General features: G+C 36.7%; 1 protein-coding gene across 2 annotated transcripts in view; it reads right to left on the reverse strand.

The window, feature by feature from the left end:
• The window catches only part of LOC135208727 (endothelin-converting enzyme homolog), a 173,405-nt gene extending 154,909 nt beyond the window's left edge, over nt 1–18,496 (reverse strand). The window contains exon 1 of one of the 2 annotated variants that reach the window (XM_064241216.1): nt 18,327–18,496. In XM_064241216.1, coding sequence (XP_064097286.1) covers nt 18,327–18,356 — 30 coding nt within the window. In that variant the 5' untranslated portion in view covers nt 18,357–18,496. The remainder of the gene's footprint in view (nt 1–18,326) is intronic. The other variant, XM_064241220.1, reaches the window with a different exon arrangement.
• Nucleotides 18,497–25,000: the final 6,504 nt, after the last annotated feature.

Here is a 25,000-nt window from a genome sequence, read left to right on the forward strand (position 1 = left end):
AACAATTATTATCACTTATATATGAAATAATGGTGACAGATGCAATTAAGTGTTGCAACTGACGGTCTTTCAATCTGTGTTGCAAATGCTTGGCTAGATGATGTTGCTGGATTCAAGGTTAATGACGTTTTTACTATATGAAGGACCATTAGTTATTTTTCCGAATACGTAACTACAGCCTTCAAAGTCAAAGTTCATGTAAGAACATATTAAAATAAAATTGCAAAGCAACGAATATAATGTACTTGACATATTACAAGTATTATGCAACTGAATAATCATTTAAATATGACCATAATTTTAACGGATTAAGTCCACTAGGTCATTAATAATAATAATAATTAGCAGTTAGCTTGGTGACCCGCAATTATTGCCAGATACCACTTGCACTTATGTTTCGAGACCATCCAAGGATGTAAGGGGAAGGGCAGGGTGGGGCTGACAACTCCACCCGAAACCAGAGCTTATAAACTTGCAGAAAGTGGATATGGTCTTCATTGATATGAATACTAAATGCTCCTTTATTTTTCATAAGTATGAAATGTAAATTTACGCAGTGAATATATATATAATATATATATATATATATATATATCTATATATATATATATATATATATATGTGTGTTGTGTGTGTGTGTGTGTGTGTGTGTGTGTGTGTGTGTATGTTCGCTAAAGACGGCGGAACTACTGGACCGAATTGAATCAAAGTCGGACAATACAAGTAGATTTTATAGATGGTTTTTACTGGGTCCTGTTTTGATCTGGATATCAGGCCATGCTAACTTCTTTATCATTTATTCGTAGAGAAAAAATAAAGCATTTATTTGATATAGCTTTTCACGAGGATTCCAAATATGCCCTTACTTTTCTTCCACGATGAAAAATATTCATGATAATACCGTTCAAATAATGCCGGCCTATGCCAGGCGCTATTTGGTACCACGGATTAGAATTAAATTATAGAGTAAATGTAAGTTACAGAAAGAATGCCACTTGACCAAACAGACAAAATACACCAGAAATAAACAATGATCTTCTTTGAAACAAGACACGGAATTCTAGTCACCAAAACACTAGACTCAATATATATACATAAAAAAAATCCTTTTTAAGTAAAATTCAGGAAGGTAGGAGGAAAATAGTTTGAAAAATTACAGTTTATAAGTATTATGTAATCGATAATTTCCGAAATTATCTTTCATTGGTAAAACAGATATTCAAGAGTCCCATTACTTCCGCTTGTCTGAGTGACGAATTGTGCATGAGGATGTTAAGTGATGTTTTGTTGTATATCTTTCGCCTACGCTTGAACATACCGGAAATATTATTATTCAACATTATTCAACAAATATTGATAAGAAGCAAAGAATTTATTATTATTATTATTATTATTATTATTATTATTATTATTATTATTATTATTATTATTAGTAATTATTATTTATAAAAAGAAGTTGAACCACATTCACATGGAACAAGCCCACCACAAGGGGCCACTGACTTGAAATTCAAGTTTCCAAAGAATATGATGGTGTTCATTTGAAAGAATTAGCAGTAGGCAACAGAAAATACAGTAAGAAAAGAAAAAAAAAATTAAATCCACAAATTAATAAATACATAGATAAAACGTAATGAAATGATTAAAATCCAAGAAGATTTGAGGGCAATAATACTTAGCGTCGCCTGAACATCCTCGGAGGAAACTCGCCTTCACGTCTTGATAATCAGTAACTGACAACCGATAAGCAAAGATTCGTTAGCAAACGGCTCTCGTCTGTTGTTATACCTTTGGTTTTCAAAGGAACGCGTCATCAACATATCACACGAATCATGTGACTGGGTATAGAATTTAAAAAAGGTTTTTTTTCTGTCGTATTACTATGAAAACGGCCATTGTTGGCGATGGTCTCCTGTGATTGAACAGGATCTGAGTGGGACAACAATTTCTAAGAAGTATACTGGATTGATGAGAGAGAGAGAGAGAGAGAGAGAGAGAGAGAGAGAGAGAGAGAGAGAGAGAGATTACCTGCAGGTTGACTGTATCTCCCAGAGGGAGGGGGATTTCTTCTGAAAGGATCGTGAGTTTTGAGGTATTCAGAGGATATATCCCTAAGAAGGTTTTAACGAGTTTCGTTCTATACCCGACTTTTAGTATTTATCTTAAATACTCAAATGAATATACCTTCACGCAAACGTTAAATAATAATAATAATAATAATAATAATAATAATAATAATAATAATAATAATAATAATAATAATAATAAACCAACAGTAGCTACTTTATCAGCAATGCACGAGGAGATGCAAAATTAAATGCTTATTTCAACATAACATTATCCTACGACAATAAACCGGATACTCAGATATCAGACTGGCCTCATAAATTATAATAATAATAATAATAATAATATAATAATAATAATAATAATAATAATAATAATAATAATAATCATAGAGTATGTGGGGCGCCGTGGAGGAGTGGGTTAGGTCGTCAACAGACTTAAGTCAAGTTAAGCAACATTGGGCTGGTCAGTCGTGGATGGGGTGACCACCCTCCTCGGCGTTGATTCCTTGGGAAAGGATCTTTACCATAATTTCCTCAGTCTACTCAGCTGTAAATGAGTACCTATCCCTGATGGGTGGGTTAGGGTTCAGCTATGGGTTAAATAGCAAAACTCAGCAATGATGGAAAGAAATGAAGGAATAAACGACAACGACGTAAATGGAACCTCTGGCAACAGAGGAGCTTCGTCCGGCAACCAGGTATTCAACCCAATTGTAGGGGAAAGAGGTCAGGTACTTGGAGGTCGTCATCCAGCAACTGATCACCACAACGACAGTAATCAAACAGCCTGAGATTGGAGCTACAGAGGCCAAAAGGAAGAATGGACAAGAGAAGAAAATAAGGAAATATGGAGATGCTACAAATCAGAAGCAACCCGACGGCGAGAGGATATAGAAGAAGATTGGTCAACATCTGGAATGAGAGGAATAACACCCCCCAAACAGAGCAGAGGCTGGCAGACCAAGTAAGGAACATAAAGAAAAAGAACTGGCTCTCCCCAACAGAAAGAGAAGAACTGGAAAGGGAAATGTCACAACGACAACGAATTACACGAAGACGACTGAGAACGATGCCACAGACGACAGGTAGGATGATGGTATCAAACAACGACACACGAGAACACCGACGAAGTAAACAGAGAAGGACGGAAATGGGTATAAAAGATTAGACATGGATGGAGCCAGATACAGAGAGAACAAAAGATCCCTCCATGAAAGCCTACAACACCAAGAAATTAAGGGAGAAAACAAGTGAGGTCAATGAAATAATGGGCCTAATACACACCACCAGTATCACAGAAACAAATAACTTGACATATGCAGGAGCAAGATTAGTAGCAGAACTGATGGGGATTCGAACACCAACACCACCGTCACAACCAACCCAACAGAAACCAAAACAGCAACCTCCTTGGAAAAGGCGCCTGGAAAAGCAAATCATGGTGATGAGATCTGACTTGAGTAAACTGAAAAGAGATGGCAGAAAAAAGGCTAAGAAGCAAGAAACAAGGGAGGAACTCAACGAGAAATACAAAGTACAAGAGAGGATGACTAAACAACACAATAGAAGATGTAAAACAGAGGCTTAAGGCCAAAGCACACAAGATCCAACGGTACATGAACAGGAATAAGGGATACCAACAGAACAAACTATTCGGAACCAACCAGAAAAGACTATACAGCCAACTAAGAGGGGAAGACACCAACCACCCAGAAATTCCTGAAGCCGAACCAAGTAAGAGACTCTGGGAAAACATATGGAGCAATCCGGTATCACACAACAAACATGCAACATGGCTCCAGGAAGTCAAGGAAGAAGAAACAGGGAGAATAAAAACAAAGATTCACAGACATCACGACAGACACAGTCAGACACCAACTAAAGAAAATGCCAAACTGGAAAGCCCCAGGTCCCGATGAAGTCCATGGATACTGGCTCAAAACTTCAAGGCCCTACACCCACGAATAGCAGAACAACTCCAGCATTGTATCACAAATCACCAGCACCCAAATGGATGACCACAGGAAGAACATCCTTAGTACAAAAAGACAAGAGTAAGGGAAATATAGCCAGTAACTACAGGCCTATACACCCTGCCTACCAATAATGTGGAAGTTACTAACAGGTATCATCGTGGAAAGGCTATACAATACCTAGAGGAGACAAACACCCATCCCCACCAACAGAAAGGCTGCAGAAGGAAGTGTAGGGGCACAAAAGACCAGCTCCTGATAGACAAAATGGTAATGAAGAACAGTAGGAGAAGGAAACCAACCTAAGCATGGCATGGATAGACTATAAGAAAGCCTTCGACATGATACCACACACATGGCTAATAGAATGCCTGAAAATATATGGGGCAGAGGAAAACACCATCAGCTTCCTCAAAAATACAATGCGCAACTGGAATACAATACTTACAAGCTCTGGAATAAGACTAGCAGAGGTTAATATCAGGAGAGGGATCTTCCAGGGCGACTCACTGTCCCCACTACTCTTCGTAGTAGCCATGATTTCCCATGACAAAAGTACTACAGAAGATGGATGCCGGGTACCAACTCAAGAAAAGAGGCAACAAAATCAACCATCTGATGTTCATGGACGACATCAAGCTGTAGGTAAGAGCATCAAGGAAATAGATACCCTAATCCAGACTGTAAGGATTGTATCTGGGGACATCAGGATGGAGTTTGGAATAGAAAAATGCGCCTTAGTCAACATACAAAAGGCAAAGTAACGAGAACTGAAGGGATAAAGCTACCAGATGGGAGCAACATCAAACACATAGATGAGACTGGATACAAATACCTGGGAATAATGGAAGGAGGAGATATAAAAAAAACCAAGAGATGAAGGACACGATCAGGAAAGATATATGCAGAGACTCAAGGCGATACTCAAGTCAAAACTCAACGCCGGAAATATGATAAAAGCCAATAAACACATGGGGCAGTGCCAGTAATCAGATACAGCGCAGGAATAGTGGAACTGGACGAAGCAGAACTCCGCAGCATAGATCAGCAAAACCAGGAAACAAATGACAATACACAAAGCACTACACCCAAGAGCAAACACGGACAGACTATACATAAAACGAAAGGAAGGAGGGAGAGGACTACTAAGTATAGAGGACTGCGTCAACATCGAAAACAGAGCCACTGGGGCGGCAATATCTGAAAAACCAGTGAAGACGAGTGGCTAAAGAGTGCATGGGAAGAAGGACTAATAAAAGTAGACGAGACCACCCGAAAATATACAGAGACAGGAGAAAGACAGAAAGAACAGAGGACTGGCACAAACAAACCAATGCACGGACAATACATGAGACAGACTAAAGAACTAGCCAGCGATGACAATTGGCAATGGCTACAGAGGGTGAGCTCAAGAAGGAAACTGAAGGAATGATAACAGCGGCACAAGATCAGGCCCTAAGAACCAGATATGTTCAAAGAATGATAGACGGAAATAAACTCTCTCCCATATGTAGGAAGTGCAATACGAAAAAATGAAACCATAAACCACATAGCAAGTGAATGCCCGGCACTTGCACAGAACCAGTACAAAAAGAGGCATGATTCAGTGGCAAAAGCCCTCCACTGGAGCCTGTGCAAGAAAACATCAGCTACCTTGCAGTAATAAGTGGTACGAGCACCAACCTGAAGGAGTGATAGAAAACGATCAGGCAAGATCCTCTGGGACTATGGTATCAGAACGGATAGGGTGTATACGTGCAAACAGACCAGACGTGACGTTTGATTGACAAAGTCAAGAAGAAAGTATCACTCATTGATGTCGCAATACCATGGGACAACCAGAGTTGAAGAGAAAGAGAGGAAAAAATGGATAAGTATCAAGATCTGAAAATAGAAATAAGGATATGGGATATGCCAGTGGAAATCGTACCCATAATCATAGGAGACTAGCACGATCCCAAGATCCCTGAAAAGGAATCTGGAAAAACTAGAGGCTGAAGTAGCTCCGGGCCTCATGCAGAAGAGGGTGTGATCCTAGAAACGGCACACATAGTAAGAAAAGTGATGGACTCCTAAAGGAGGCAGGATGCAACCCAGGAACCCCACACTATAAATACCACCCAGTCGAATTGGAGGACTGTGATAGAGCAAAAAAAAAAAAATCATAATAATAATAATAATAATAATAATAGAAGACTGCGTCAACATCGAGAACAGAGCACTAGGGCAATCCAGTGAAGACGAGTGGCTAAAGAGTGCATGGGAAGAAGGACTAATAAAAGTAGACGAAGACCCAGAAATATACAGAGACAGGAGAATGACAAACAGAACAGAGGAACTGGCACAACAAACCAATGCACGGACAATACACGAGACAGACTAAAGAACTAGCCAGCGGTGACACATGGCAATGGCTACAGAGCGGAGAGCTAAAGAAGGAAACTGAAGGAATGATAACAGTGGCACAAGATCAGGCCCTAAGAACCAGATATGTTCAAAGAATGATAGACGGAAATAACATCTCTCCCATATGTAGGAAGTGCAATACGAAAAATGAAACCATAAACCACATAGCAAGCGAATGCCCGGCACTTGCACAGAGCCAGTACAAAAAGAGGCATGATTCAGTGCAAAAGCCCTCCACTGGAGCCTGTGCAAGAAAACATCAGCTACCTTGCAGTAATAAGTGGTACGAGCACACCTGAGGGAGTGATAGAAAACGATCAGGCAAACATCCTCTGTGACTATGGTATCAGAACGGATAGGGTGATACGTGCAAACAGACCAGACGTGACGATGATTGACAAAGTCAAGAAGAAAGTATCACTCATGATGTCGCAATACCATGGGAACACCAGAGTTGAGAGAAAGAAGAGGGATGGATAAGTATCAAGATCTGTAAATAGAAATAAGGATATGGGATATGGCAGTGGAAATCGTACCCATAATCATAGGAGCACTAGGCACGAGCCCAAGATCCCTGAAAGGAATCTAGAAAACTAGACGCTGAAGTAGCTCCAGGACTCATGCAGAAGAGTGTGATCCTAGAAACGGCGCACATAGTAAGAAGAGTGATGGCTCCTCCTAAGGAGGCAGGATGCAACCCACCCGGAACCCCACACTATAAATACCGACCCCAGTCGAATTGGAGGACTGTGATAGAAGAAAAAATTATCATTATTATTATTATTATTATTATTATTATTATTATTATTATTATTCAGAAGATGAACTCCATTCATATGGAACAAGCCCACAGGGCCACACACTTGAAATTCAAGCTTCCACAGAATATGATAGTGCTCACTTGAAAGAAGCTACAGAAAGTAAAGAAGAAAAGTAGAGAAAGAAGATATACCAATTATCAAAAGAGAAAAATCTAAATTAACAAATGCATAAAATGTAAGTAAATGATTAAAAATGCAAGGAAAATTGTATTAATGTAGTAATGCATTGCATCTTGGCTTGAACTTTGCAATACTGCAACATTTATTCTTGACATACTCTTGTCAAGATTGTCCTTTACATGTTACGATAACTTGAAGGTGCATGACACGCGTGATTATGCAGATTCAATGCGTCTTTCTTCGTGATGTGGAGAGAGAGAGAGAGAGAGAGAGAGAGAGAGAGAAGAGAGAGAGAGAGAGAGAGAGTTAGTTTTATCTCAGTATTCTAGAATGGTTTGTATGTGCATGTATGAGAGAGAGAGAGAGAGAGAGGGGGGGGGGCTTACTAGTATGTGGCATGTGTGAAAGAGCAGTATTAAACAAGAAATTACGTTTGAACTAGAATTAAGAAACGAGGTCATTCCTAAGTCACTCTCCCCAAACGCTGCCCCTGCACAAATACTGCTTTCCCCTCCTAGATAAAAAAAGAAAGAAAAAAAAAAAAAAACATGTTTTTAAGCAAAGCAGAAACATGATACGTGGCAATGAGACGCAATTAGATAATGATTACAGCTCGGTATTACACACACACACACACACATATATAGTCTTTAAAGTGTCAACGCCCTTTAAGAATTCCCTCGTGTTATTTGGGATATCAGGTTTCGTATCTGACAGAACCACGCACGTGGGGATTAAGCCTCTCTCTCTCTCTCTCTCTCTATCACACACACACACTTTCAATAACTGTTGTAATCCTTCTTCCAGGGAGAAGTGGAAACAATCCAAATGTAAATCCCTCTCTCTCTCTCTCTCTCTCACACACATACACACACACAAAAATAGACCTATTCACTCTGCACAGTTGTCAAATTCTTAGGTCTATTGGTAGTTTACGCCAACCCTAACAAAAAATTTATTCAAATTTCATTCCTTTTCATAGACCTGTTTGTAGAAATTCTGAAATAATACATTAAAGAGTCCCCTTACTAAAATATCTGATATATCATATTTTATACAAAGCGACTCAAATCTTAACGATGTCATGTAATGACCCAAGTCTAAACCATAAAGAGATATATTTGCAATTTCAGAGTACGCTCTCAATTGGATTGTCAGTATTTAATTTCACGAATTTTATTTTCAGTATTTAGGAGCTTCCGATGTCGAATTTAGGATCAAAGAGGGAATAAATAACATAACAAACGGAAATCAAAATAGTAGTAATTGCAGTAACTGCAACTGGCTTTAGGCTACCAGTATAATGGCAGGTCGTCTCGGTTGGTTTATGAAACCTGAATTCGACACCCGGCCTCTTATTGGTTTTGAATACCTAACACACTGCGCTCTTGTAGGAAGAACGGCTTAATTTAGACCGACCAACCAACCAATCACCTAAGAAATATTTGTGGTATTAATGAAAAAAAAAAAAATAAATAAATAAACAGCTAGACTGTTAGAACTGGAAAGACCGTCTCGAAATAGGGTAGGGCGATGGGATACTGGAGAAATGAAGCCCTGAATGTAATGTCAGCAACAGTGTACTGCAAGGTAATGTATTATGAAGATCATAAAGAGATACAGAGTAAAAACATGAAATTTGAAAGCAATAGCTGAAATGCAGAAGCAAATAGCAAGTAATAACTTTTGAGAAAATCTCCTGTGTATATGTATTGCAAAGTATGCTCATCAAATAGGTTTACATTACATACTAAGATATTTTTAAAAATATTCCATATGGCATTAGCCATGACTACTATCTATTAGTAGCAATAAATGTCCAGTAAATCGATGAAAGACTGATGATTTATTGATGGCGTTGGCAGCATTATATGCCTTAACAAAGCATGTTATTATAACGGTATAAAATTATACAACAAAAATTAATAAATACTGACAATTATTATAGTAAAATTTGCTATTCATCACTTTACCATACGAATTTGTTATGTTAACCATAATAATTTCGTTTTCTTTATTTCAGTACCATTTTCTGTATTCACTTTAATTAAATGGGTGACTATAAATATATCCTTGCATCTTCTTGAACGTTCTCAGAATTCAGTCCATACCAATACAGGGGTGTCGTTGTCGACATATTTGCATATCAAGACCTTGAGTCAAAGTTGAAAAAAAAAAAAAATCCTTCTTCAGTTTCATAGCAATTTCTGTATCTAAATATGCATACATTTCGTTTTCACTGATAAAACTACCAAAGCAGAAGCGCTATGTATATTGTATATGTATATTCATATGTGTATAGTGTATGTGTATGTATGTGTATGTGTAGTAGTATATATATATATATATATATATATATATATCTATATATATATATTGCTACTTTCAAAAATGCATTTTTCGCATCTGTGACTGTATAAAATGTTATGTAGAGTTGTGCAACATTTTTTCAGATTCCTAGATAGCATAGAGATAGGATGTTCTAAATGTGTGTTCAGATTTCGCATAACATATTGTAAAAGAATATATATATATAACATAGAATGTAGAGAGAGAGAGATTTTCTTTGTCCATTCGAAACTACGATTGTTTCCCTATTATGTCAGCACTGTGAGATTAGAGGAACTGCGAGATCTCCGTTTGCTTTCCTAATCTGTCAACACGTTTGATAAGCGAGCTCGAATCTTCGATGTGTTTTGGGAATCTGTCATCATGTGTGATAAGGGGCTTCTGTTCGATCGACCGAGTCAAGTACATGTCTCTTTTTTAACAGACTGGTCTTGTACGTCTATGTCTTTGCCGAGTGCCACGTGCAGATTACACATTTTGTATGTAAAATTGCGTAAGATTTCGAAGCTTCTAGAAAGAATTTTGTGCCAAAAACGTTTTGTGTCATCTCCCCTGTCCAGTTTCCGCAAGGGAGACGAATTTCATTACATCTTAGGTACTCGAGGCATTAACATCTCTCTCTCTCTCTCCCCCTCGACATCCTTGAGATTATATTAATGTAACGTAAATTGGTCACTCGTAACTTGAGAATTTCATATTTGATATTTCTTAGAGTTTATTTAGTGTTAAATAGTGTTTTTTGTGGAATCTGAACAAACGTTGTAACGGCGCCTGGTTTTTGTGGAAGTATAAAACAAGACTGCAGCAAAGAAAGAAGTTGGTATACCAAAAAGGTGAAGTGTGTTATATTTTTATTAGTTGCAACTAATAACTAATAACGGATAGGAACAGTGGTTAACTAATAACTGATAGGAACAGTGGCTTGGTAAAAACTGATGGTTGCAATGTTTTGAGTGAAAAGATTTACACTTTTACACATGGCAAATTTTTGTTTTGTGTTTGTTTAATTTTGTGCATTTTTTCATTTTCTTGTTGAAGTGTGCCTTTTTATTTTGATACTGTCCACATTTTTCTGTATTTTCATTTACATTGACAATTTAATTGACTTAGTTATTTTCATTGCTTAATCATTGCACATTTAATTAAATTTAACACTTGTGAATTAATTTGCACTTACTTAGAATTCTTTTCAAGTTTTATTATTGTTTAGCACTTGTGAATTGATTTAAAATTTTCAATTATTGCCTAACAATTTTGAATTTCAATTTCATTAATTTTCTTGAATTTTGTAATAACTAAGTTTTTGATTTAATTTTACTTAATCTAATTCAAGAATTAATTAAACTTTATTTTGTTTTCAAGTAACCAGTAATTTTCCCTGATATTGTGAATTTCACTTATAAACTTTGAGTTTAATAATAAATTTTTTTATTTAAAATTTTTATAAGTGTTTTTTATTTTTATACCAGTATATTTGCATTTAATTATGATTATATTTATGTTAGGTAGAAACATAGTGGTGATTAATCTGCTTTCCTCCAATTTACTTGAAGTGATTTAGAACCAGGGAAGTACTTAGACTTCTGAAATCAGGGAAATACTTAGACTTTTAAAGTTGTTGATGGAGTGATGTCCCTTTCCTTTGATAATTAATTTTAATTACTTTACAAGATTACCTCACACTGTTTTTGATGAACTTAGTCGATTTTCTGCAATATGGTAGGTTGTTAAGGATCACTGTTGCCTTTAGAGTATTCAGTCGTTTAATACCGTGATGAGGGTCAGGTGTCTGGCTTTGTGAGGTAACAATTGATGATGGTAACCAGATACTTGAAACTTCGTAAACATGTATTAATGGTGCCCAGAGACCCGGGGAAAGCAGATTTCATTATCACTCTAGTTATCTGGTGGTGTTTATGGGATATTTGGTTTTGGGAGAGTGACCATATAGATTTTGTTTTGCATTATTGTATTGAATTGTAAGTTGATAACTTAGAGGAAAATGGCTCAGTTTCAAGGTTCAGGAATTTTTAGCAGCACACCTTCCATCCAAGTGTTGTCTGAAACTACTCTGACTAAGGCACAGTGGAGCGCTTTAGCAGTGGCATGTGGTAGTTATGTGTCTACTAGTATGGTAGAGGCACAAATAAGATGTATTGCTATGGAATCATTGATAAACTCTGGTAGAATAATTGATGAAGATGAATTAGAATTGGCTCAAGAGTTGTTGAATGTAGCACGTGTTGATCTCATAAATAAGCAAGCAGAAAAGAAAGAGAAAAGTGATGCAGAGTTAGAGCTTAGACGCATTGAAGCAGAAGAGAATTTGATTAAGCTAAAAATACATGCTGAAAGAGAAAGAATAGACAAGGAAAAACAAGAAAGAATGAGAAGAGAAGAAGAAAAAAGCAGCAGAGAGGAAAGGAGAAAGAAATATAAAAGGAAAGAGAAATCGCAAGACACGAAAGGGAAATGGAATTGATAAGAGCTAGATCCACATTACCTGTAACACCGTCTAACCCTAACCAAGGTAATCAAGACCCTGTATTTGATGTAGTAAGAGTACAGAAGTTAATCCCTAAGTTTACTGAAGAAGCTCCAGATGAGCTTTTTTATCACTTTGAGAAAGTGGCTTCATGTATGGGATGGCCAGAAGATAAATGGTCAGTTTTGCTACAAAGTGTCTTGATTGGTAAAAGGAGAAGTGCTTATCTAGCCTTAACAGCTGATCAGTGTAAAGACTACAAGGTACTTAAACGCAGTGTGCTACAAGTTTACCAGATGACCCCAGAGTACTACAATGAAAAATTCAGAAATTTAAGAAAAGATGAGAAGAGAACATTCTTAGATTATGCATACAAAGTGAGGTGTTTCAAATGTTGGTTAGAAGCTGCTAAAGTTAAAACTTTTGATGAGTTAGAAGAGTTACTTGTTCTTGAACAGTATCTTAAAGGAATTCCTGAACATATACGAGCCTATTTAAGAGAGAGAGGTGAAAAAACTTGACAAAGCTGCTACACTGAGTGAAGATTACAATATAATCAGTAGTAAACATAATTACAATGTCAAGTACCAGAGTCAACAACGCCCAGGTTTTAAGTCTTATCCAAATAACAGGAACAAATTTAATGGGAAACCTACAAGTGATACCACCAAGAGTACACAAGGTAATACAACTCAGCAAACTAATGTGAAATCCTCATCCAGTTTTTCAAGACAGTTACAGAAACCTAATGTTGTCTGTTTCAAGTGTGGAAGAGTAGACACTACAGTCAAGAGTGTTACCAGAATCAACAGCAGTCAAAGCCAGTTGGTCAAGATGTGAAAGGTGACCAGGTGAAACAAACTACGAAGAGCAGTGTGGGAAAGAATCAGACTCCAGAGAAAAATGAAACTAAACAAGCTGAATGTTTAGCAACCAGTGGAAATGTTACCTCAAGCAGTGAGTGGCTTAGCAGTGTGGAGGCTTTTAAGCCATATATCTATGAGGGTATGGTGTCAACTCAAGAAGGAAGTGTCCAAGTACCAGTCAAGATTTTGCGTGATACAGGGAGTAACCATAGTGTGGTAGCAAGTGGTTCTCACCCTCAGTTGGAGAAGAGTCTCACAGGAGATTCAGTTATTTTGAAGGGTATAGGAGGAGAAGAAGTAACTCCTATATGCAGCTTACACCTGTCATGTGAATTGGTGACAGGGAATGTTGATTTTGCTGTAAAGGACTCACTGGCTGTGGAAGGTGTACATGTTCTGTTGGGGAATGAAGTTGGTGGTGTGCCATTTATTCCTTGTCCCGTAGTGACAGACAAACCATTGAGGATTAGTCCTACGGTAGAGTTGGAGAAAAATAACCCCTACCTGTTTCCTAGTTGTGTAATTACCAGAAGTATGAAGAGGACTACGACTGCAAGTGAAGAAACTGAGGATTTACACACCCAAGAAGGATCAAGTGAAGGATCTTTGTGGTTAGAAGAATTATTCCAGGGAAGTGAAATTTCCCATAGTGCTGACCAAGAAGAGATTTCCCATGAAGAAGACGATGACGAAGAAGAAGAAGAACCTGATGTTCCTGAAGAGACTCCGAGTAGTCAAAGTGTTACTGAAGACAGTAGTGAAACTACAGTAGCTGAGTTAGCAGATATTTATAATTCAACCCTTGAAGTTGGTCAAGTGACAAGAGAGAAGCTAATGGACTTCCAGAAGAAGGATGCATAATTAACTGATTTGTTCTTCAGAGTTGTTGATCGAGAAGAGATGCAACAAACTCCTACCTGTTATTATCTGAAGGAAGGTTTGCTGATGAGAAAGTATAGACCTACAGATATACCAGGAGATGCTGTATGGGGCGAATATCATCAAATTTTGATTCCATATCCATTGAGAAAGCAAGTGGTTGCAGTAGCTCATGAGTCTGAACATATGGGAATCAGGAAGACTGTAGAGAATATCATGAAATATTTTTTCTGGCCTGGACTTCACAAAGATGTTAGCAGGTTTTGTCGTGAGTGTCATACCTGCCAGATAGCTGGAAAACCGAATGAAACCATCAAGAAAGCCCCCCACTACAACCTATAGAAGTTAGAGGAGAACCCTTTAGTAAAGTGATTATAGATATGGTTGGACCGCTGGCGAAGACAAAGAAAGGAAATGAGTATTTGTTAACATTAATGTGTCCTGTGACAAGATATCCAGAAGCAATCCCTGTTAGAAACATATCTGCCAAGATAGTTGCTGAAAAACTTGTGGAGTTTTTCTCAAAGTTTGGTATACCAGAAATAGTACAAAGTGACAAGAGGAATAAACATTACTTCAAAGTTATTCCAGGATGTGATGAATTTGTTAGGAGTGAAACAACAGTTATCCACTGTCTATCATCCAGAAACTCAAGGTGCCTTGGAAAGGTTCCACCAAACACTGAAAAGTATGCTGACAAAGTATTGTTCTGAGTCAGGAAGAGAATGGGATGTTGGTTTACCATTAATGTTATTTGAAGTTAGGAGTGCTTATCAAGAAAGTATGGAGGTTCACCTAATGAAATGATTTTTGGAAGAGAAGTTAGAGGACCATTGAAGATTCTTGCAGAAAATTGGGAAGAAAATCAAGAGGAAAGTCAAGGAGAGTATGTGAAGAACTTAAGGAAAAGGTTGAAAGAGATTAGAAAATTCTCTTTAGAAAACTTGAAAATGAGTCAAGAGAAAATGAAAAGGAAGATACATGTGAACCTCTTGAAACCTTATTTCTCAGAAACTAAAACTGAAATTGTGTCAGTAACCCAAAAAACTTTATCTACAGAAGACGATGATGGCTATGAATTGGGAGCTGCAAGCAAGATGAATAATTCTTCAATTTTGGAAAATTTGGAGGATAAACTGAAACATCTGAGTGTTGAACAAGGTGAAGACTTAAGTGAAGTAATTAGAAGTTTTCCAGAAATTTTTGCAGATGTGCCTAGATGTACTGATCTGACCAAGCATGAAATCAAGATTCAAGAAGATGGAAAACCTTTCAAGCAAAGAGCCTATTGCTTATCACCGTATTAACGAGATGTTTTGAAGAAAGAAGTTGAGTATTTACTGCAACATGGATTAGCAGAACCCAGTTCAAGTCACTTCAGTTCTCCATGTGTGTTAATGAAGAAACCAGATGGCTCATTTAGGATGTGTACTGATTATAGGAAACTGAATTCTATCAGTGTGGCTGATAATTATCCTTTGCCTCTTATAGATCAGTTACTTGGTAATATTGGGCAAGCCAAGTTTGTTTCCAAGATAGACTTGTTGGAAGGGTATTATCAAATTCCCTTAGATGAGAATGCCAAGTTGCTATCAGCTTTTATTATTCCATTTGGACTGTATCAGTATACTGTTCTGCCGTTTGGTCTGATGAATGCACCGGCAACATTTCAATGAGTGATGGATCAACTGCTAGGATCAATAGAAGGAGTAGGTGTATACCTAGATGACATCGTGATTTACTCTACAACATGGGAAGAACATCTGAAGATTCTGAGGAAAGTTTCAAGAAACTACAAGAAGCAGGATTAACAGTCCAACCTAGAGAAGAGTGAGTTTGGAAAGGCAACTGTACAGTATCTTGGGTTTGAAGTTGGGAAGGCCTTCTTGCTCCAGTAAATGCTAATGTAGAAGGTATCCGTAAGGCTACCCCACCTACCACCAGGAAACAGCTACAGAGATTTTTAGGCATGGCTGGATTCTATCGTCGTTTCTGCCCAAATTTCTCAGCCGTAGTAGCTCCCTTGACAGACTTAACTAGTCCCAAATACTAAGTTTGTTTGGACTCCAGAGTGTCAAGAATCCTTGAGAAGGTAAAAGCACCATTTAAAACTTCTAAGGACCAGTACTTCAAGCTCCAGACTTCGACAAGAAATTTGTGATACAAGTTGATGCGTCAGACTGTGGCGTTGGAGCTGTTCTCCTTCAAGAAAATGGAAATAATATCTACCATCCTGTGTGCTTCATGTCTACAAAGTTGTTAAGGGATCACTGTTGCCTTTTGAGTATTCAGTCGTTTAATACCTGTGATGAGGGTTCAGGTGTCTGGCTTTTGTGAGGTAACAATTGATGAATGGTAACCAGATACTTGGCACTTCGTAACAATATATATATATATATATATATATATATATATATATATATATATATATATATATATATATATATATACATATATATTACTTTCCCTGGATCAAAACCAAAAGCTTTGTACTTTCCTTATCCCCATGGTCTAAAATCGTGTAGTCTTTTGAATAATACCATTGTTATCATGTCATGTTATAACTGAAATTTCACGCCTTCTAACCCAGTACAGCAGTGGTTGTTCCATTCAACTTCCCCAGGCTAAGAAAAGACAACCTCGTAGACAAGAAAATGTCTTGCCTTTTCGAAAATTAACCTAATCATATAATTTACATACAAGAAATTATTTAATCGCCTCTTTTCTCACTATAGCCAGATGTCATTTTATGTAACTAAAATCATATGATTTTTTTTTTTAAATCATCGTTCGTTTGCATTTAACTTCAGTACACTGTTACACTCTCGACATTCAAATACTTGTATTGTTATATTATTGACATAAATCGGCATGGTTAAGATCTAAATAAGCTGCGATAATTGTTACATATAAGCATTCAAATGTGTTACTCGAACAAACATTTTGCATCTATATCACAGCAAGACTACGATATCGGCAACTTCGATTTCAATAAATCGAGATCTTGCTATGCATATGCAACACCTACCTACAACTACATACTTTGGTGAGTGGACAGATGAAATGAAACCGACTATAGATTAAAATCGGTTCTTGCTCTAGACCTACCCGCGGTTACTTTGAATTCTCGATTTGATAGCTTTAAACCTCTCTCTTTAAAGCAGTGTCCTTTTTACCATCATATCTTCCTGCTTAGCACACACACACACACACACACACAGACTCTACACGAGGCACAACACACGAGAGAAAGAGAAAGAGAAGGCAGTTACGTATTTTGTGGTCTCTTATTTTAAACTAGACAAGTGACGGCTGCTCAAACGCACGTTGAGAGCAACGCGACTCCGAATGATAAATCGACAGAATGTCATGTCTATATTATAACTTGCGCACTCGTAGCGCTTGTGAACGAAATGAGCAACTTTTAATTTCGATCGTGGTTTGTTTGTTAGGCCTAGCGCTATATTTGAATGACTCTTACGCTTAATGTTGAATCTCGTGTGGTGTGAAATTAAATGGAATATGTGTTATCCAAAGATGTTTTTATCATTTAAATTTATTTCATTATACTGCCTCGAACATTCAAGCAACGCTCCTAGTTAGGCCTATTTAAGTTTTCTTTACCTACCATTTCCAAATGCACCCAACTTATCTTACAATTATCTATACACATTTTCTTCAAATTTTAACAATGAGTTCGTTATCTTAACACCTCAAAAGACCAAGTCTGTTTTTTTTCTATTCTTTTTCACAGTTTAACAAGATTAAGACCTAGAAAGCGGTTCTAGGTTAACGGTTTTGGCTACTGGATAAACCTGTCTCAAGCGGAACATAGGCCTACTGGTTAGTGTACTAATGGTTTAAATGTACGGGATAGCAGAAATATGGTTTCATGAAGTCGTTACAAAACTGAATTAATGGCATGAATAATTTTCCATCGCTTTCTTGAATAAAAGCTTAAAGTACATAAGGCCATTTCCAATTTGCGAACTAGCCTACATTGCCTCTATAGTTTTTAGGCTAAAATGCCGGGAGGTGTAGCCTACTTTACGATTTTTCTGAGGAACAGCCAAAGGTAACTCTGTAAAGATTAAAAAAAAACATTTATCTATAAGAAACAGAATACGCACGCGCCTATAAAAATCTGGACAAATCCGGCTCACAGCCGTTATACTGGCAAGGTTTCAACTAGGCCTAGCAACTTAAAAATATCGACAGCGGCGCCAGTCGTTGTGCCTAACCTAATGAACCTTCTGCTCAAGTAGGTTAGGCTACTCCACCGTGATCTAAATACTAGATTCTGTAATTTATCTAAAAACAAGAAATAAAAATGGGGAAAAACCATATTCTTGACTTACCAACGGCCATAATGCGCTTGAAAAACGCATAGCAATCACTGCGGCTCAATTGGGCCTACGCCTAATGCGTTTCCTCTAAGGAGGAAATTTCAACCACATTTTAACCCAGTGTCTTCCGTTTGGTTTTTCCTTCTTCATTTCAAAATTACGAAGGTAAATTTGGGTCGCACAGTACTTTCTGATTCCCGTTACCCGTTACAGTAGTATATCACGCGGCGGCGACACTGACGATACATTACCGACAGAGTGATTAGACAACAATAACGGTAACGAGCTTTTAAAATCCAGTTTAAACTCGAACCAACGCTTAGTTTCTTTTACGTACTATTTAATTTTGCATAAAAAATCTTTGTCTAAACAAAGTTAATAACTTAAAGATAATTTGAAAATTCTGTAATGACATTTATCTAAAAATAAAAAGTATAGATCTATATTTGAGATTTGACTAGCAGGTTAACGGATCTGTCAACATTAGAGCGACGAGACTAAATATGTTGGCTTAGAAGGCCAGCTACAAGTTTAGTTCTTGAGTTCCTACAGAAAAGCTTTACCGTCTGAACTAAGCTTACTCAACTGCCAGTGTCTGCTTCTGTAAAGCTTTTTCTACTAGCCAAACATGGAGAACGGGTAAGCTTCCTAAAATTCATTCAATTTAAGTACCTTTGTTAGGGAGGTTACAACCCACATTTAAATGAATTATCACGAGGGCAGTGCGTAGGGTTTTTCTTAAGGACAGTTTCAAACGAATTTTTCATGAAGAAGTTATTTCATAAATTCATGAGAACAGGACAATGCAGTTTTAGAGAGAATTTGGACCGGCGATAAATTGTTTAATATTTCGCATTAATATTTTTAATTCATTTTTTCCAGTTACGCTCTGACTTGGTTACCATTTGATTACGCCAATAAACCACATGAAATCAGTGTTTTCTTTACCGTTAGAGACTTTAAATAGGCCTATTCTGTCTGAATTATTTACATTTTCACGCTATTTTTCTTTAAATTCCCACTACCTTAATTACCATCACCATAAAAAGACAAAAGTAGCTTTTCATTAGTAATGATAAAAACGTAAATTTAAAACTTAGGCCTACGCTTAGCTGGACTAGGCCAATACGTACTTCGCTTTGTCACCGAATTTGTTTATCATAATTATATTCCTTTTGTTCAGTCACTGACTATTTCATCACATTTTGGTATGCTCTAGTAGCCTCAATATTTTTTATTTTATTTAACGTAAAATTAGGCCATAATCGTGCGTCTGGCAACGATACAGGACAGGCCGCCACCGGGCCGTGGTTATAGAGTCATGGACCGTGGCTCACAACAGCATTGTACCAAGACCACCGAAAAATAAATCTATTTTCGGTACTATAGGTTGTACGCTGTAGCGGCTGTACGTTCTAGAACACTCGATGGTGCCGAAATTAGGCGCATTTTTTACTTGTTTTTATTTATTGCTGCTGTTTATTATGGAACGTCAGCTAACTGTGTATTCATTCATCTGTGGGCCTGCAGATTCTAATTCTGCCAAATAAATTCCGTTAAATCCTGCAAAGCAAACCTTAACAGGTTGCTGCTTTAATGCTGCAAAGTTAGAACAGATTATCATCACAGATAAAACGAAGACGTCATTTAATATTCAATATGTATTATCTTATCGGTCGTATTCCTTTTTATTATATTTGTTATATCATTATTTTTGACCGTCGTATCGTGAAAGTGTTCCTGACCGCCGAAAATAATAGGACTTGTATGATAATGTTCAGAATTATATTATTATTATTATTTATTATTATTATTATTATTATTATTATTATTTAATATATGTATATATATATATATATAATTTTTTTTTTTTTTTTTTTTTTTTTTGTCTATCACAGTCCTCCAATTCGACTGGGTGGTGTTTATAGTGTGGGGTTCCGGGTTACATCCTGCCTCTTACGAGACTATTATTGATTATTATTATTATTATAATTATTATTATTATTGTTGTTGTTGTTGTTGTTGTTGTTGTTGTTGTTGTTGTTGTTGTGTTGTTAGTTGTTGTTGTTGTTGTTGTTATTATTATTATTATTATATTATTATTATTATTAAGTGGTCTTCATAGAGTATAAACTCCCACATACTAAATTAAAGTCAGTAACAGATATACAAAGTAGAATGCAGAGGAAAAACTAGCAGATTAAAAATAACAGAAATTATGCTATATAGTCCAGGCTGGAGTTCTTCAAGGAGCTATAGTAGCCCTCACTGTCTTATCAAGATGCCTACTACCCTTTGACCGTTGCTCATTCACCTCAGAATTTGAAAGTTTTCATTCTCTCTATCCTCAATCACAAAGAAATCATATCCCGAAAGATAAGAATGATAAAAATCAGAAGCAAATTATTGCTAGGGTAAGCGATACGAGAGACAAAAACAAAAGAACTCCAGACAATAAATAAAAGAAAAAATGATTTTGAGTGCTATTTGTCTTCATTTTCCACTGATATCGGAACAGAGATAAGATGTCATATCGATAGTGGGGCAATTGTCCGCCCCGTAAATAACAGGAGAGGTCACGTCCATGTGAGTGTGACCGTTTTAAACAAGGTCCTTGGGGCGTTATCGTCTGAGAACTTTGTGAGTTTAATTTTACGCTTTGAGTCTAGGGATCTATATAGAAAACTGTTAAAAATTGTGGAAAGTGGATGCCTTCGCCTATACAAGATATATTACCTTTAAATAAGTCTAAATTTGTCTAGTAGTGTATTCTGAAGGTAGAAAATTCATGCATAGTCTAATTCAGGAGTCATTAGTTTAAGAAGACATCTAGAGCTATTTCATGGCTACTCCAGAGACTCTATCAGAAAATAATTCCATTGTCGTTCACTTTTTAATTCATCTTTTTTCAGAAGATGGCTCATATACATCCCTAGCCTGAAAACAAATAAATATTTCGTATCTCAAAGAACGTTCTTGGGTGTTTATACAGTTAGCTTGCTAATGCTACAATAATAACTCTTGTATATAATATATATATATATATATATATGTATATATGTGTGTGTGTGTGTGTGTGCGCGCGCGCGTATGTGTGTGTCTGTGTAGAACTGTGAAACTCGTCTGTACAAGTATGGCGTAATACTCGAGGCAAGACAGACGTATTTCAGAAGGCCATTTTTCTAGACTCATATCTCCCCGATAAGATATCATTCAGACTATTGCTTTGTTATCAGCGATCCTATCAACTTGAGGATAAACAGACGGAAGGTCTGTCACTCAGCAACAGATATATATGGAATGTATAGGTAGACTGATAGGCATATGCCGTGACCAAGGTCCATATAGGACTATGCGGACTTTGAGTCTTGTGCCTCGTGTCTACCTCTCCAGGAAGTAAGATTAAAAAATGCTTAGATGTAATAGCCTTCACATTTTAACGTTTATTTTATCCATGTTAGACCCATAACCAGTGTATGTTAAAGGTGATCACTATAGGCCTACAGTCTTGAATTTTTAACTATACTAAACTCATCGTCAGCCTGTCCCTTGTTAACCACTTTAGAATCATAACTATACTCTGTTTTTTTTACATCTGTCCATCTGCCTGTGGTGTTTGCGTATGGTAACACTGCGTCCCGGGCTTAAGATAATTACATTCAGCTTACATTCAACAATAATAATATCCTATTTCGAATATTAACGGTGTACTTCGCATACAGTCAATTATTGAAACACTTTTCAGTTGCAAATGTACACCAGGGTATCCTTTTATTTACCTAAAACTTACACATACCGTAACTATTTAAAGCCCGGGACGCAGTGTTACCATACAAGAACACCATAGGCGGATGGACAGATGGAAAAAACAGAGTATAGTTAAAGGTGATCTCTACAGGCTTACATTCTTGAATTTGTAGCCTCTTTAATCTCGTCATATTTTTTAATGCGCTGATAACTTTAGACTTATAACCACCGTATTCTTAAATGCCCTTACAACCAACGTATTCTCAAATACATCATTTTAAAATTGCTAACCACTTTAGACCTATAACCCAATGTACTGGAAAATATTAGCCCCTTTTAACATATCGCTAACTAAATAACAGCATTTAATTCCTTCCATGATGGCAACGGCCTTTAAAAGCCATTTAGAGAATACCTACGACCATAAGATACCGGAATTTATTCAGGGTATACTTGATCTATCGCTGACAGAACAACCTATACCAAATAAAATAACGTGTTATTTTTGGCGACGCATCTCCACAGATCTTATCAAACCATCAAGTGTGTCATAATGTAAACGAAGTGTACAGAGTGTAGAAGAACAAAAAATAAAAGATTCTTGTCAGTAAACGTAATTAAGAAATTTAAAAGGACGAAGCTTTAACCTAGGCTGACTTTAGCTGTGGTCTCCGGCATAAGTCAGTCAGTCCAATCATTAGACCAATATTCACTGCAGAATTAATTTTAATTAGATTATGCAAATAAAAATCACTAATTTGACGTCAGTGGACAACAACAGAGGTCTATTAATCGCCACTTCAACAAAAGCAACGCAGAAGAAAGAACAAAGATTGAACAAAGAGCTGGTGTCCATTGTTCGCTAGCTATTGCAAGCACGAGTGGAATGGCGTTGTGTGTGTGTGTGTATATTATAATATATAGATATATATATATATATATATAATATATATTGTTAATTAGTTAGAAGCAAATTTTTACATATGTGAATAAAAGTAAAAACGAACAGTGGACAATTAATAAATAAATAAATAAAGGAATTAAGGAACATTAGTCTACAAATGAATATGCACTTGGAGAACAGCAAAACATTAAATAACCGGTTTCACTATTAATCCTGGAAGTATTACGAACAACAGGATCATGTCTGCCATAGACGGTCAACCATTTAAGTCCTGACCATTTGCAGAATCTATAATAAACATCTGTAACGTATAAGCATCACCATTAGGAGATCAAAATAAAAGTGGATCAGTTTATCGTAATCTACGTTCCCTCTTAACACTTTTATCTGAGATTGTCCTTGGGGCGACATTATCAATTTTTTCTTTCTTTTTCCCCCCATTATGTCCCCATGACCTCATGTTTATCTTTTCACCAGTTGGTAAACAAAACCACATATTGTACCCTCATGAGAATGAAGAGCGAGAAATAAAAATAAATATTCGTTATTTTTACATTATTACGAAGGGTGAAATCGGTTTACACCAACGCTGTTATTCAAGATGGCTAACGAGTGTTATTCAGTTATTTATGTTGTTTCTAGTGTTCTTTGCTATTCCAATCATCAAATTTTCCCTTCATCTTCTACGACGGTGCGAAGCGCATGCCTCCGTGGCATGAAACGACGAAATGGTCGCTGGTACGACATATTTTATGAGGCTGTTACATCGAGAGGGCTATAAATCATACTTGGTAAGGAAGATTATTGGTCTAGCGTCGTGAAGACTTTCGTGACGGATTCTGGTACGTTATTTAAGTTTATCTTATCATTTACTTTCAAATTTATTAGGACTATTTTGATAAAGTTTTTTTACATTCTTATAGAGTAAAATCTCCATGAAATTCTCCCGAATAAATTGGAAAAATCCCAAAACACTGAGACGCTGTTAAGATGGCGGTTTTCTCCCGTCCCCTTGAGAACACAAGCCTCTTACGCAAGTCATTGAAAGTCATTGTATATTTATCTTAAATGAGCTCCGTTTTTATTTTATCTATCTTAAAGTCATTATTATTTGTAGTCCATTGCTGAGCCAGAGTCTTAGCAAGTTAGCAGTGTTGTGACTATGGCCATAGACGACCTTAGACGTAGTTCAACCATAGAATTAGTGATGAGGTGAAAGACACCAATGACAGAAACATGCCCTATGAATAATGGATGGTATATCTATAATAGCCGGCCTAGTAGATGGCTTCTGCAACAATTTCAGGGCGAAAACGGTTAAGTATGGGTGGGATATGGCGTATAAAACGAAACCAACCGCTGCAGCCCATTTAGGGATAAGAGATAGTGACTAACCCAATTAAATGATCTTGTGACATTCTAAATTTAAGGGTAAGAAGTTATTGATGGAATCGTTATAATCATCAGTGTTCTAATTATGATCAGAACACTGATAACCAAACAGATTAACTACATTAGGTATAGACGCGGTTGACATAGGTCTAGGCCTACTCTCGTAAGGATATTTAAATAGAGCCTGTGTAAGGTATCTTATTCGGAGCGCGTAAGTGTATGTGCTCTACTTTTAGAGGTATCTTAGCTAAAATTATATTTAAAAAGTGATATAACTGAAGAAAAACGAATGAAACGTCCTTTTTGTGACTTTTTAAAGACAGCCATAGTACTAGTACTGAAATGATGAAGCAACCTTACGTATATCCACAATGCTTCGAATGCTCTTGATCAAACTGATAAATATAGTGCACTGAAATTTGCAATATATCATTAATGGACATTACTTATATGATAAAATGGAAGTACAAACAGATATTGCAATATATAACAGCCTTTTTCGTATAAGTCTTTGCATTAAGTCTAATTTCAACGAATAAACCAGGTTGGTTTCTTTCGAAAGCATACTTTTAATTTTCAAGTCTAGCATATGTTGTAGCAGGTGTTCGTGAGTTTGTCTGTTCATTTGAGTAATGTTTTTATA

The sequence above is a fragment of the Macrobrachium nipponense genome, chromosome 35 (assembly GCF_015104395.2).
Source record: "Macrobrachium nipponense isolate FS-2020 chromosome 35, ASM1510439v2, whole genome shotgun sequence".
In the NCBI taxonomy this organism is placed as follows: Eukaryota; Metazoa; Arthropoda; class Malacostraca; order Decapoda; family Palaemonidae; genus Macrobrachium; species Macrobrachium nipponense.